This window comes from Phycodurus eques, chromosome 6, assembly GCF_024500275.1.
Source record: "Phycodurus eques isolate BA_2022a chromosome 6, UOR_Pequ_1.1, whole genome shotgun sequence".
Lineage (NCBI taxonomy): Eukaryota > Metazoa > Chordata > Actinopteri > Syngnathiformes > Syngnathidae > Phycodurus > Phycodurus eques.
In genome coordinates, this window is record NC_084530.1 from 16684190 (window position 1) to 16698967 (window position 14778).

The 14778-nt window shown below is 42.2% G+C and overlaps 1 protein-coding gene across 1 annotated transcript; it reads left to right on the plus strand.

Moving 5' to 3' along the window:
• The first annotated feature begins 2842 nt into the window (after nucleotides 1-2842).
• Nucleotides 2843-14080, plus strand: LOC133404393 (BTB/POZ domain-containing protein 3-like). The gene is made up of 6 exons (XM_061680239.1): nucleotides 2843-3024; nucleotides 5263-5497; nucleotides 7985-8075; nucleotides 8261-8379; nucleotides 9714-10122; nucleotides 11339-14080. Exons 2-6 carry the CDS (start codon nucleotides 5313-5315, stop codon nucleotides 11960-11962), a joined length of 1428 nt encoding a protein of 475 aa, XP_061536223.1. The 5' UTR covers nucleotides 2843-3024; nucleotides 5263-5312; the 3' UTR covers nucleotides 11963-14080.
• Nucleotides 14081-14778: the final 698 nt, after the last annotated feature.

Here is a 14778-nt window from a genome sequence, read left to right on the forward strand (position 1 = left end):
AAAAAAAAAAACGAAATTCAGAGTAAAAATAGTAAAAAGTGAGTTTGGTTTTGACATCCTTGCGTGAATAAAGTTGCTATTTTTAGAACAAAAGGTGTATTTTTTGGAGAATATAGTCCTATTTCTCTTAGAGAATAAAGCTCTTTTACACAATAAAAGGCCGAATATTACAAGAATAAATGTGTATTTTTGAAATTTATTTTAAAAATATGGCTTTATTCCTTTGTTAAACTTTGACTTTAATGTCATAATATTACAAATTCACAATGCATTTATTCTCGTAAGATTACAACTTTCTATCCAGGCAAAATATGTCTTGGTTTTTGTTAAGGTTGAGACTTTTTATTTTTCAAAACAAAATGTGATTATATTATTGTAATGTTACTTTTTCCCCCCCCCCCTCAAAAGAACATGAATTTATACATTGTAATAACAAGACTTTTTGGTCAGGAAAGTATAAAGAACTTGTGAAAAGGTGAACTATTCTTTATAGTATAACGTATATTAGTTGCGGCCGCGCCGTGGCTGGGAAGCTAAGAGGCCAGCCAAAAACACAAGAGCGAGAAAACACACGAGCGCCAGGTTTAAGTACCCCAGGGCGTGTCGAACACGGACGGAAAGACCACACCCATCAGCTTGAATCTTGTCTAGAAATTTGATAAACTTGGTTTAAAATCATATATTAATATAAAATAACCTCAACTTTGTACTCTCTACTCACAGGTCAAGCACATAGGATGTTTGTACTTTAGTTTTGGCAAATCAACTGCTTATGATTCAAATCACATTTCATGCTGCTGGGAGTCAAAGTCAAGACAAACAATTCTCACAGCTGCATTTATGAAGTTGACACAGACATCAAGGCATACATTTGGAATAATTGTGCAGAGTTCGTGAAATACCAAAACAGACATTTTTCCTTGGTTAAACATCAAATGAGACCGCCCGGTTGACTTTGCAGTTCCTCTCGACGCCTGTGGGTGGCGCCTTGCGCGCACTTTTGGATATTAAGCAAATAGTTTGTTGCTGTATTGGCATCCCATCGTCGATCGGGCCCTTTTGGCTTGTTGTGAGTTCAAACGAAGAAAGGACTCTTTGATGACTGTAAACCAAGATTTCGAGGGGACCTGCTAATTACTTTAGGGTCGAAAGCGTCTTGTTGTGGGAGTGTCATAGCAGGGCGGCTTCGAAGCCTGCAGTTTATCAAACTGTGGGGAGCCACTGTGTCACCTTTGTTTGCGTGGAGCATGTCTGCTACAATATCTTAAGTAATCAATTACACCCAACGAGCTAAACCTAGCCGGAAAAAAATCGCGATTATTGTGGAAAGTGCTACAAAATATCGAAATCAAATGAATAAACTAGGATAAATACAACATGAACTGAGGAACAGAGAAATCATAGAAGCAGAAATAGAAACTCAGTTCTGAAATCAAACGGAATGCTAGGACCTTTACAGTTAGAATATTTATAAATGTAAAAAGTAAATTATTAAAATATAGGAAAACAGTTTTTGTGGAAAAAGTAATAGCTACAATATATTGATATCATTTAGGGGGGGAAAAAAACATGAGGAACAGAGTACAAATATTTATGAATTTTAAAAACTTGCATTCAAAACATTTAAGTTTCGTCCTGGATGGACTCATCGAACTGTCGTGGTGGCAATGCCCGAACCCGATGGTGGACACCAGCGGTGGGGGATGCCGTCAAGCTGAAGAAGGAGCCCTATCGGGCCTTTTGGCCCTGTGGGACTCCTGAGGCAGCTGATGGGTACCGGCTGGCCAAGCGGAATGCAGCTTTGGTGTTCGCTGAGGCAAAAACCCGCGCGTGGGAGGAATTCGGTGAGGCCATGGAGAACGATTTACGAACGGGTGTGAGGAAATTCTTGTCAACCATCTGGCGTCTCAGGAGGGGGAAGCAGTGCACCATCAACACTGTGTATAGTGGGGATGGGCCACTGCTGACCTCGACGTTGTGAGGCGGTGAAGAGAATACTTTGAAGACCTCCTCAATTCCACCGACACGCCTTCCCTTGTGTTTTGTGGACTTGGAGAAGGCGTTCAACCGTGTCCCTCGGGGAGTCCTGTGGGGGGTGCTTCGGGAGTATGGGGTGCCGAACCCCCTGATACGGGCTGTTCGGTCCCTGCACGACCAGTGTCAGAGTTCGGTCCGCATTGACGGCAGTAAGTCGGACTCGTTTCCGGTGAGGGTTAGACTCCACCAACGCTGCCCTTTGTCACCGATTCTGTTCATAACCTTTATGGACAGAATTTCTAGGTGCAGTCGAGGCTGAGAGGGGTCCGGTTTGGTGGCCTCAGCGTCGCATCTCTGCTTTTTGTAGATTATGTGGTTCTGTTGGCTTCATGATCTTCGTGATCTCCAACTCTCACTGGAGCGGTTCTCAGCCGAGTGTGAAGCGGCTGGGATGAGAATCAGCACCTCCAAATCTGAGACCATGGTCCTCAGTCGGAAAAGGGTGGAGTGCCAACTCCAGGTCGGGGATGAGATCCTGCCCCAATTGGAGGAATTCAAATATCTTGGAGTCTTGTTCACGAGTGGGGGAAGAATGGAACAGGAGATCGACAGGCGGATCGGTGCAACATCTGCAGTGATGCAGACTTTGTATCGGTCAGTTGTAGTGAAGAAGGAGCTAAACCGAAAGGCGAAGCTCTCAATTTACCGGTCGATCTACGTTCCTACCCTCACCTATGGTCACGAGCTGTGGGTCGTGACCGAAAGAACAAGATCCCGGATACAAGCGGCCGAAATTAGTTTGATGATGAATTGTTCGATTAAAAACAAAAAAAAAAAAAAAAAAAAACGTTTTGGTCTTCTCTCCACCAAGGGGAGGTGGCGTGTCGTTAAGCTGGTCGAGCAGTAGAAGAAGACTGCAACTCAGCTCAGTTCTCGTTGTTTTCTTCTGTAAACAAGAAATGTGAATCTTTGACAACTTTTTAAAACATTCAATCGGGTTGCCGCCAGCACCACACGATGAACGAAGAGCGCGTGCAAAACTTGAAAGTAAGTCAAATCATTGTCACGATCGACAATTTGATGCGTTCATTAGCTCGGTCGCTAGTTAGCATCAACTAAGCTAACACCACCGAAAAACAAAACACGGCCGCCTTCGACACTTTTCAGCTTTTCTTGTTTGACTCGAGCGTTCTTCCTTTGCGCTGGAACTCCCAACTGCGTTCTTTTAATGTCATGACGTCAAAATTGTTGGATGTGTTCTGTCTATCTGCTAACGTTAGCTTAGCATCGCCCTGTCAGCTGGTGTGCCCTGACTTTGCTTTTGCTTCTGGTGGTTGTGTATGGGTGACACTTTTCAAAGATTCGTTCATTTACACAAGACCAGGATTATCAGACATATCTTTTAAATTTTAAAAACGATTTCACTGATACAAGTGTCATTCATTTCCTGTGATGAATGTTGTGAAAGTTATGACCCTTTAAAACCGGTGCAAATGCACCAATGTCTGGCAGACTTGACCCTATTTGTAGTGATGCCGAGATGAGGCATCGTAACACTTCAGCCATTGGTTCGAATAATGATCCATTTCTTGATGCTTCATGTGCACACGAAACCACCCGTTGGCCAAGTGTATAATCACTGGCAACTGTATTTTAGGCCACATAATGTGTGATGCATTGCAATATGGTTGTTGTTGTGGCACTTGGAAGTGACTATGAATGACAAAAAAACAAGTTTGACCAAATATTGTGTCGACATGAAATAATAAAATATTATTTGAATGTATTCTGTGTGCATAACTGTTTCCAAAATGATAGTAATCATATACAGGCACAGCTATAAAAAAAAAAAAACGTGAATATGGAAGAAAACTCAATTGATTTCAGTACTCACACATATAGATTTATTAAACACTGGGGAAAATACTTTTCAGAGGGCAAATTCCTGCCTAAATTCTACATTAAAAATAAATGTTTCGTAATAGTTTGTTACGTTATGTTCTAGTTTCTAGAGATGGTGAATTTGGAGTTGTCATTTGCTCCAAGCAATAATCATCAAAATTATACATGTATAAAAATAAATCATGAAATATTTCAGTGTGTGTGGTGCATCTCTAGAATATTTAACTTTTTTAAATGAACTACTTAACTAAATTAAGCTTTTGACACTTATAATTTATTGAAATGTACCAGTATGGCAGCTTGTGCAATGTGTTCGTCAACTTTGGAGAATGACATAAACCCCCATTTTCATGGAGCTGCTTGACAGGGTCTATATTGCTGTGCCAAAATGTCACACATTGCGCCAAATTCTGCACCACTTCCTGAAGCGGTCACGTGGTACAGTCGTGCAGCGAAGCTTCGGACGTTATAATTTCCGGCCCCTCCCCCAAATGAAGCAAGCCTCGATACGCACCTCGCAGACACGCCCCCTTAATTACTCGACACACGCCTCGAAGATTCGGCACAACCCGTAACATCACTGCCTATTTATTAAAGCCGAGTTTCAAACTTAGACATATTTTTTAATTTTATTTTAATTCTTAACAAAAAGGGCAGATATCTTCCACGGTCAACAGCATCTGAAATTTTAAATAAGTAAATCCCTGAAGTTTACCCAGTTTTAAATTGATCTCTTATCAGCCGTCGGATTTAAATGCCGAATATCGGCCAGGCTGAATTGGTGTATCCCTACATGACATCATGATTATCAGACAGATCTTTTAAAGTTATACAACTATCATTTTCCTGTGGTAAATGTTAAGAACGATATGATTATGAATCTTTAAAACTGGTGAAAATGCACCAATTTCTGCCCTCCCTTATCGTTCCCATGTTGGGCACCCCTAGCCGCCCTCCTGTCCACCTGGCATGGGCCACATGCTCGCCCTCCGGCTGGGACGGGGCTGAGTTCTGCGACGGGCTCTACTGGTTGGGGGGGTGCGTCTAGCTGTCCCGTGGGTGGGGGACGTGCAGCGAGGTGTGTTGGGCGGCCGGCTGGAGTGGTGGTTGGGCAGGGAGGCAGCGGTGGGTCCCTGCGGTGTCCTCCTGATGGCCGGTTTTAGGGTGCTTCAGTGGGGCTGGTGACCCGCCCTGGATCCCTTGTGTGAGTGGTGTCCTTTCAGGCACTCCGGCAAACTCCCACATTCCCCAAAAACGTGCATGTTTCATCTTGAATTCCCATTGAAACGTGGTAGAAACCTTCTGGTTATTTACCAGCTTTCCCCACGAGTTGGGTTTGACTGGGATGTTGGTGACCTGTTTTGCATCTGTGGGTGTGTACAGGTCGGCGGCTGCCATGAGCGGTGAAAGGTCGGCGGCGTGACTGTCAGAGAATGGCCGCGGAGTTGTTTCCCACCAAGAAGCTTCTTCCGTCCGCCTTGGCGCAGCAGCAACAACAGCAGAAGCAGAGCCAACAGTCCCAGCACACGCACGACCAACAGAACCTGAGCAACAACAACAGGACCTCCAGGCAGGCCGGCTGCACTTGGCAGGGCCTGTACCCCACCATCCGGGAGAGGTGGGTCCCTCTTTCCCAATCACCGCTAATTTACGTGACTCAGAGTCAGGACTGGCCCAAAGCAAAATTTCAGAACTCTGAACTTTGTTGTAATTGTGTCCTAAGAAGGTCTCAACGGATGGCAAGGTGTGGGCCACAATCCAACTTGAAGCAATAACAAGCACTCAGACAAGTAGGGGCAACATGGGCGTATCATCCTGTCCAACGTCAGACCTTCAAAATAAAATCACACGAGTATAGTAACAGTTTCGCCACACTTTCTTTGGCCCCATGGTGGCTTATTAACAAGCTAATCAAACTAATTGTGCTTTTATATTGAGTGTGACTGTTGAATAAGCCACCATGTGGCCCAAGAAAGTGTGGTGAAACTGTGTTATGAAATCAATTCATACGACTACTTATTTTAGGGACAAAATGTCTTGTTTTAAGTGAAAAAAATCTTCTCATGGAACAAGTATGAACTGACTTGATAAGATTCTTAAAATAAGATATTGTATCTTGAAACAAGTCTCTTTTGTCTTTCTGAAAATCTAGAAAAAAGTCTAAACTATCTTGATAGTTTCAATTGACAGTGAGTCAAGATATGATATTGGCAAAATATGTTACTGTGAACTAGGAATGTCCCGATCCAACTTTTCCACTTCCGATCCGATACCAATATTACCCCCTTGAATTTTGGCCGATACCTATATCGGTCCTATCTGATAGCAGCAATAATCATACGTACTTTCCTTATTTCTTACAATGGAATGTTAGAAAAGGCTTGATGAAGTGATGTTACTCAAGCAGAGAACAATAATAATTGTTTTTACTGTCATTTTTTTTTTACTGTCAACATTTGCTTTTTCATTTGCTTTTGTCACGTGCGGCAATACACTTGAACTTCTTGATGCAGCTGGCGTTTAGTTTTATTGACAATCGCTGTTGCTGCTGTGCAAGTCTTGGCCTCTGAGGGGCAGTGTGATACATGCAATGAGATAAACGCAGTAACAAAAAGTAGAAGTCACGATAGAATATTTTAATTTAACTCGTTTTTCACAGAGTTTGAAGAATATATGCCATTGAGTATTGTTATAATGCCTCGTTTGTATATGTTCACACAGCATTTTGGTACCAATATTCATTATTTTGAGATACAAGTGCTGCGAGTTCAATGCTAATTTTCATTAGCTCGTCAATGGTGTTTTTCATTCATTGTTTGTTAGCTTTGAGCTAGCGAGTTTTGTGAACAAATATGAAGAGACAAACAAAGGTTGTTATTTGAACATTCAGCAGGTGTAATTCTTTTGTTATGAGAGTTTAGTTTTACAGTGAACGTAAACTGTAGTGTCAATAAACTACTTTAAGCAAGCAACATTCACTCTTAGTCCTTGCTACTATGTTAGCAACTGAGCAGCCTGTTATTGGGATGACGTGAGCTCTGCATGCCCTCATGCCCTCCGGGCGCTGCTGGATAGAAATGCTGGAGTGGAGCATTTAATGGACCGCTTGTATTAAGAGTGGTCAAATCTGAGATTTTAGATACAGTACGATACGATACCCCCTCCCCCCAGCAGGAGCTGACAAAACAGGTAAATTAAAAACTCATTAAAAAAAAACCAAAGGCTTTACTTTTATTTGATAATTTCTTCGACTCAGAGGGGCAGTTTTTATAGTGAGGGCACCTAACCCTCTTCCCTGGGAAAAAACACTTAATTTCGAGCATTGCCACAACCATATGATTGACATACATTTAAAAATGATTGGATCAGTGTACCACCTCCATATAAAAGTATCATTTATGGTTAGTCACACTCTTTTGCAAATTACTTATGAGCAAAACAAACCAATTTACCTATTTAAAAATAATAGTCCCAAACAGAACATGGATACATAATTTCTACTTAAATTTTTGCACTTTATTTTGTCTTCAGTATACAATAAAAACAAAGGAATTGACTTTGCCATTCCAATACTTTTGGAAGGGACTGTATGTTGCAGCAGGCAGGCAATCATATTGCAGTGGATCACTTTTAACACAAATGGAATTCATACGAGTGATTGACATGGTGTCAGAGCGCTCTCTCTCGCTCTCTCTCTCTCTCTCTCTCTCTCTCTCTCTCTCTCTCTCTTATGTGCAGGAGGAGGAGATTTCAGGAGAAAAAACGGCAACTTTTAACCATTAAAACACTCGCGCACATGCGACAAGATGTAACTTTTAATTGCACAAGCTAAAAACCAATTTGGTCGCAGTCTTGAAAGCTATAAAGGCATTTTTTCCAGAAGAAAAGTCAGAAGAGTTTTACTTCTAAAATTCACTTGTTAAAATATGACTTCTTCCCTGGTTAAACTGAACAAAGACTCTTTCATTTCAAAATGATTTTTTCTATTGTCAATACTCGACATATCCAGGACACAGAAAAATGGAAATGTCGTTTCTCTCTCTACAATAACAGGAATAAAACAAATAGTACAATAATTGTGTTTTTGTTCCTTTATTTTATGCAGGAACTCAGTCATGTTTAACAACGACATGATGGCAGATATCTACTTTGTGGTGGGACCGCCAGGTGGGACACAGCGGATTCCGGGCCACAAGGTACCACCACTCACAAAAAAAAAATATCTTTGGTCTCCATTTTATGATTAATTGGCAATTGGATTATGAGGGGGGCCTTGGAAAAATGTCTCCCCGCTGTAAGGAGTTCCCGGCCCCAAAAAGTTTGACAAAGCCTGGTTTAGTGTACGTGACACCAAACCAAGCCGGTCCACTTGTGTGTGCAGTACGTCCTGGCCGTGGGAAGCTCTGTGTTCCACGCCATGTTCTACGGCGAGCTGGCCGAGGATCAGGACGAGATCCGCATCCCCGACGTGGAGCCGCCGTCCTTCCTCGCCATGCTCAAGTGAGTGCAGCTTGAGCTAACTTGTGCACTATGCTTTATGGAAAGCCATCTGAGCATTTAGTGCATATCCTGTTATCCATCTGAAGGTCCATACTAGTACCATCTTTGTCCATAATAGTAGGACAAATTGGGCATAATAGTAGATTTCCTTCGCCACTAAACAGGAAATGCTGAAAAACTCCCCTGCACATGCTCCAAAAAATCCCAAACTTCACGTTTCATCATAGTCATACCCTGAACAATCTATTTCCTTGTACATATAGCCCCACCTAGTGGCGAAAAAATACGTCTTCTTTTACATTTTAATGTACTGCGCCGAGCACGTTGAAGACATCCACCTGAATTTAAGCCTCAAGACATTGATCATGCTTTGTAAAAAAAAAAAAAAAAAAAATTGTGACATACGGCAGAAAGCGTGGGCGCAGTGGCGTGGCGAATTTTGATGATTCGCCGTGAAATCAAAAGCTAGGAATCAGTTGCCTTAAGGTTTCTGGATCTCATCTTCTAAAACAAACGCGAGCGGTCTCAAGCTGTCCTCTGCAGGTAACGTTATGCTTACAACCAAAAGCAGTTTATGCTTACAACCAAACAGCAGTGCTGGATACTACCAACACTACTAGTTTAACTACATTTCTCCGTAGCGTCACTATTTCAACATCAAATAGCTTTTCAGTAGTTTAGCTACTTTTGTAATCACAGCGATAGCAAAGTAGCGTTCCCCCAGCATTGAATCCGACGTCACGTTACGTACCTTATCTCAAGTCCCCCGTTGACACCGGGGCGAGCGGCGAAATGTGCGCCGCAGATTGTAAACATGCAGACAATATGTGAAAGGTGGGTGCAGTTTGTGGAGAAAAAAATCTTCAAAATGAATTGTTGTATTGTTGTGGTCTATTTAAATAATTAATTTGATATTTAAATAAAATAATATATTTTTATTTTTTACAGTGCCATAAAGCAACAATGCTCAGGGTTAAGTGGTCTTTTATTGTAGATGTTTGAAAATAAGGTTAGACAAATGTCATTTTATAGAATTGTGTTAAGTCAAGGTTTTTGATGATTAGCACATTAACTATCACACTTTTTCTGCACCGAATCGAATCGAGAATCGTATCACTCCCATACTGAATCGAATCGTATCAAATCGTTCCGCCCGTAAAGATATTGTTTTTTAATCAAATCGCTACCTGTGTATCTAGATATGTATGGAATCGGCCTCATGTCAGAGATTCCTATCCCTACTAGAACATGGACACCTTAAAATTGATTTGAACTCAAAATATGGAATAAAGGCTCAAAAGGCTTTCCATACTAAGCAGTGTTCTTCCCACCAGGTACATCTACTGTGACGAGATCGAACTGTGCGCTGACACGGTTCTGGCCACGCTATACGCCGCCAAGAAGTACATCGTGCCGCACCTGGCGCGAGCCTGTGTGAATTTCCTGGAAACGAGCCTGAGCGCCAAGAACGCCTGTGTGCTTCTGTCTCAGAGCTGCCTGTTCGAGGAACCTGACCTGACGCAGCGCTGCTGGGAGGTGATCGACGCTCAGGCCGAGCTGGCCCTGCGCTCCGAGGGCTTCTGTGACATCGATGTGCACACGCTGGAGAGCATCCTGCGCCGCGAGACGCTCAATGCCAAAGAGATGGTGGTGTTCGAGGCGGCGCTCAGCTGGGCCGAGGCCGAGTGCCAGCGCCGGGACTTGAGGCCCACCATTGAGAACAAGAGGCTGGTGCTCGGCAAGGTGTGGCGCTCTTCTTTTGTCCAAAATGACTTGGCAGGCACGATTTGTAGATTTAATTACAGCAGAAGCAATCATTCAGAAGTAAATGCTGAGAGAAGTGGCAAAGGTACTCACACTGTGTACTTGAGTAGAAGTACAGAAACTTTGCAAACGTACAGCTCGGCATGGCAACCACAGTGGGATTACCGGCTCGTGCATTGATAAAGACGGCAGCTTGCAGGCTGCGAGAACTAATGTGAATTGCAGGACACGTTGACCGTCGAGACTTCAAACGTACATCGTGGTAATAAATATGCAAATATTTGGTAAAATTCTGTGCCAAACAGCATTGAGTCTCGTATTCTCCGATGCGCTGCTCCCGGCATCTGGGAAAGTCCGTGAGCCTGACTGCTTATAGACAGCAGCGGCTGGGCGGCTGGACGGCAGACCATTTCACAAAGTAGGGAAAAACTAAACCACTAACACATCTCACACATGGCAGAATGAGCGCGCTCACTTTAACTTTTATCCGGAGTTTACCAGCGTGGCCAACGTAGGCAATATTCGCTTCGCCAAATCCCGTTTCAATTAGCCGTTGGCGAGGTGGCGAACGGGCAGTGCAAACCCTGGCTATATGTCATTCAACTCACCTTTTGGCATAGACGCACTATCTTTTTAAGTGTGTAATGATGCCAAACTTTGGACACTGTCTTTTATGTACTTTTTCCTCCTAGCTCGTGCTTATTGCTATGTGAGTCTGCAGTATTAGTCAGTGTGGAAAAAATGATCACCACAATATCCCATGATAAAGCAAAAAATCTGTGACATAAAATTAGATGTGTACAATGTAAAAATCTGCGATACAATGAAGCCCTGAAAACTGAACCGCGTTATGGCGAGGGACGACTGTACAGGAAAATTAAAAAGTAGATTACACGGGCTGTTAGTAGCTGCATCGGGAGAAAACCAAATACATACTGTACCTTGACTGTTTCCTCCCAGAGGTGCATTCAAGGACTGCCAACAGAAGACGACATCTGAAATGCAGATGGAAATACACCACCAATGAATTAAACCTAACGACACCAATATTCCACAAGATGTATCAAAGTAGTAATTTTTTTGTTTTTAATACTTTGACCTGTGCACAAACACAACAAATAGGTGAAGCCTGAACTACGATTATGCAGGATTGACTACATGTAAATAAGAGTGTGTCTGTGTGTGTTGAAACTAGGCCATCTACCTGATTCGCATTCCCGCCATGGCTCTGGAGGACTTCGCCAACGGGGCGGCGCAGTCCGGGGTGCTGACGCTAAACGAGACCAATGACATCTTCCTATGGTACACGGCGGCCAACAAGCCCGAGCTGCTGTTCTGCAGCAAACCCCGCCAAGGTCTTGCGCCGCAGCGCTGCCATCGCTTCCAGTCGTGCGCTTACCGCAGCAACCAGTGGCGCTATCGTGGACGCTGCGACAGCATCCAGTTCGCCGTGGACAAGCGCGTCTTCGTGGCTGGCTTCGGCCTGTACGGCTCCAGCTGCGGTTCAGCTGAATACGGTGCCAAGATGGAGTTGAAGCGTCAGGGCGCGGCCGTGGCGCAGCGTGTCATCAAGTACTTCTCGGATGGCTCCAGCTCCACCTTTGCCGTGTGGTTTGAGCACCCGGTCCAGATAGAGCCCGATGCCTTCTACACGGCCAGCGTGGTTCTAGACGGAAACGAGCTCAGCTACTTCGGACAGGAAGGCATGACCGAGGTGCAGTGTGGAAAGGTCACCTTCCAGTTCCAGTGCTCCTCAGACAGCACCAACGGAACCGGCGTGCAAGGTGGTCAGATACCAGAACTCATCTTCTACGCCTGAGGTGCCAACACAGGCGTCATGGATCATATGGAAAGCCATTTGAGCATTTATTACATTTATTCATACAAGTATGTGTTTTTGTCCTCACTAGGATGGACAATTCAGGACACTTGTAGAATATAATTTGACAATTGACAGCTGATGTCAAGTCAAGTTTACCTTTATATGGGTCATTTTCATATAATTTGATCAGTAATGATGGACCTCTAATTTAGCATTTTTTTTAATTGGGTAATGTCTCCCAAGCTGAAACAGCCACGCCTTAAATCCTATTTTTAAAATGTTATTGATTTAAAATTGGAGACATTCATGGTAAAAGCAATCTATATTGACAGAGCAATGGCCCACTGAAATAGACTTGAGAGAGAGCTTAAATGACAGAGAAGGACCATTTGTAAAATAAGCAATAAAATATTAACGCTGAAGACACTAAGATGCAATTGTTAGTTTTAATTAAGAAAATGGAGAAAATCCTATCCATCAAAAAAAATGGAATTAGTCTTCAGAAATCGTTGCAACTTCATTTGGGACACCTAACGGAAAAAGACATTTTGGCATTAAAAGTTTGAAAAATATTACTTTAGAATATTTGTTTTTCTTGGAAACAATTATAATCTGATGGATAACAACTGCCAATAATTAATAAATATCAGTAAAATTTATTGATTTTCAAGAGGAAATTAAGTGGTATCCACTGGTTCGCACATCTACCTTGCAGTTCTAAGGTGCTGGGTTCAAATCTGACCTCCCCTGTATGGAGTTTGCATGCTCTCCCCGTGCCTGCTTGTGTTTTCTCGCACATTCCAAATAACATGGATGGTAGGTTAATTGAAGACTCTAAATTGTCCGTAGGTGCAAATGGTTGTTTTTGTGCATGTGCCATGCGATTGGCTAAGCGACCAGTTCAGGGTGTACCCCGCCTCTCGCCCGCCTGAGATAGGTGCCAGCACACCCATGACACTAGTGAGGATAAGCGGTTGTAAAAATGTATGGATGAAATTTACTGGGCCATGTCTTTACCGTTATTGATCAATTTACATGAAAATTACCCATATAGAGAAGCGGCAGTAAAACAAAAATCCAGATGTCAGGGGCGGGGCAGGACAAGAGACTAATTTCATACCAGGTGACGTGTATGAATTTGCTTTAATGATATGACTCGCATCATTCCGCAAAATGTTCTGTATGTTTTGAAGTGATCTTTTGAAGAATGCAGTCATTTTGCTTGGAGATAGATGGAGCGGAAAAATTGGAACTGTACAACATAAGGGCCCGGCATATAATCAATTCAGCATACTAGTATGATATTGAATAAATGCTCTAAAGCTAAAGCTGTTGATCATTTGTCCGATGTCATCTTAAGCTCTATGTACTAGTATGCGTTTTGTCCTCACTAGTAAGACAATTCAGCATACTAGTAGGTTATCTAATAAATTCTCTGATGGCTATAGCTGCGAACAAATTGTCTTACTAGTGGGTACAAAAAGCACTACATACATGGACCTTAAGATGATATGGAATAAATGCTCAAAATGGCTTTCATAAGTTTACGCTTTCTATCTCCTTCAAAGCAACCGAGAAGCGTCTGCTGACTTCCTGTTCACCTGCACCACAGAAGATGCGAATTTCTTTCACGTTTCTTCGCCAAGTTCTGAAGTGAGGCAACAACTAAAAAAAAAAAAAAAAAGGTTTTGATCTCATCCTTCGCCTGGTTTTGTGTTGTCTGTGAAAAATCATAAACTGTTGACTCTTTTTTTGCCTTAAAAATAATCTGACACAAAAACTTTGCCTCTGAAAATCCTAAGAGGTGACATTTTATGTTGTTTTTACCAAGTATGTGGTCACGTGTTTGTGTCAGTAGTTTTCTGTGTCCGACCAAGTTTTTTCACGTCTTTGCTGAATGTGCGCGATGGCGGCAGTGGCCTTAAATCATCAAAATAAAAACAATTCTATCGTCTTGACTATTTGTATATATAGCAATGCGTCTGTTTATTGTTTTTACATTTATTGGCAAAGAAAAAGCTAGGTAGCTAGTTGGTAACTTTTTGTCATTCACGTCCGATCCAAACTTCACAACCCAGATGTGGTCTCAATCATAAGAATAAATACATTATATCACATTGACTAGCTATCTTTTGGTGTATTTTTGGCTTTATACAGTGAACCCCCGCATATATCTGAATTAATCTATTTGCAGACTTTCTTTTTTTTTTTTTTTTTTGCTGAGGGAGTGTCCATTATTTGCAGAAAAACTCACCTATTCACTGGTTTTGTTCTCAGGCCAAACAACAAAAAAAGGTTTTGCAATGTCTTGTGACAGCTTGTCACCAAGAAACTATATTAAAGTAAATGGAGGAGCTTCATTTGGACAAAGTAGCGCTTTGCTGCCATCTTTTGGATAATAGAAAATTATAAACCTTTTTAGTGGGGTTTGCTTTAAAGTAAATATCGGAGAGTAACTAAGTTTTAGAATTGCCTATAGATGCCACAAGATTGTGGCAAAGCACTATTTTGTCTAAATAAAACTCCCCCACTCACTCACTTCAAAAAATAAAATAAAATTCCGTACCGCGAACATGCGGGGGTTCGAAAGTGCAGCTGCTGGGCAGAAGCAGTTTGTCCTTGTCGCAAAGAGGCAGCATTGGTCGTTTTTCCACAGTTGTTTTAATCCTCCTAGTAAAAACATGATTTTACAAAGCATGCTTATATAGCTATCTAGTGATACATTGCTTTATAACGGGAATTGCTAAAAAAAAAAAAAAAAAAAGCAAATCTAGCTAGCATGTATGTGTCGTCAATTCCGGGACGAATTTACG

What these genes read in the sequence shown, in the direction of transcription:
- LOC133404393 (XM_061680239.1), top strand. Translation starts at nt 5,313, where the DNA reads ATGGCCGCGGAGTTGTTTCCCACCAAGAAGCTTCTTCCGTCCGCCTTG. An exon ending in TACCCCACCATCCGGGAGAG is followed by an intron (nt 5,498 to 7,984) that starts GTGGGTCCCTCT and finishes TATTTTATGCAG; the next exon opens with GAACTCAGTCATGTTTAACA. An exon ending in TCCTTCCTCGCCATGCTCAA is followed by an intron (nt 8,380 to 9,713) that starts GTGAGTGCAGCT and finishes TCTTCCCACCAG; the next exon opens with GTACATCTACTGTGACGAGA.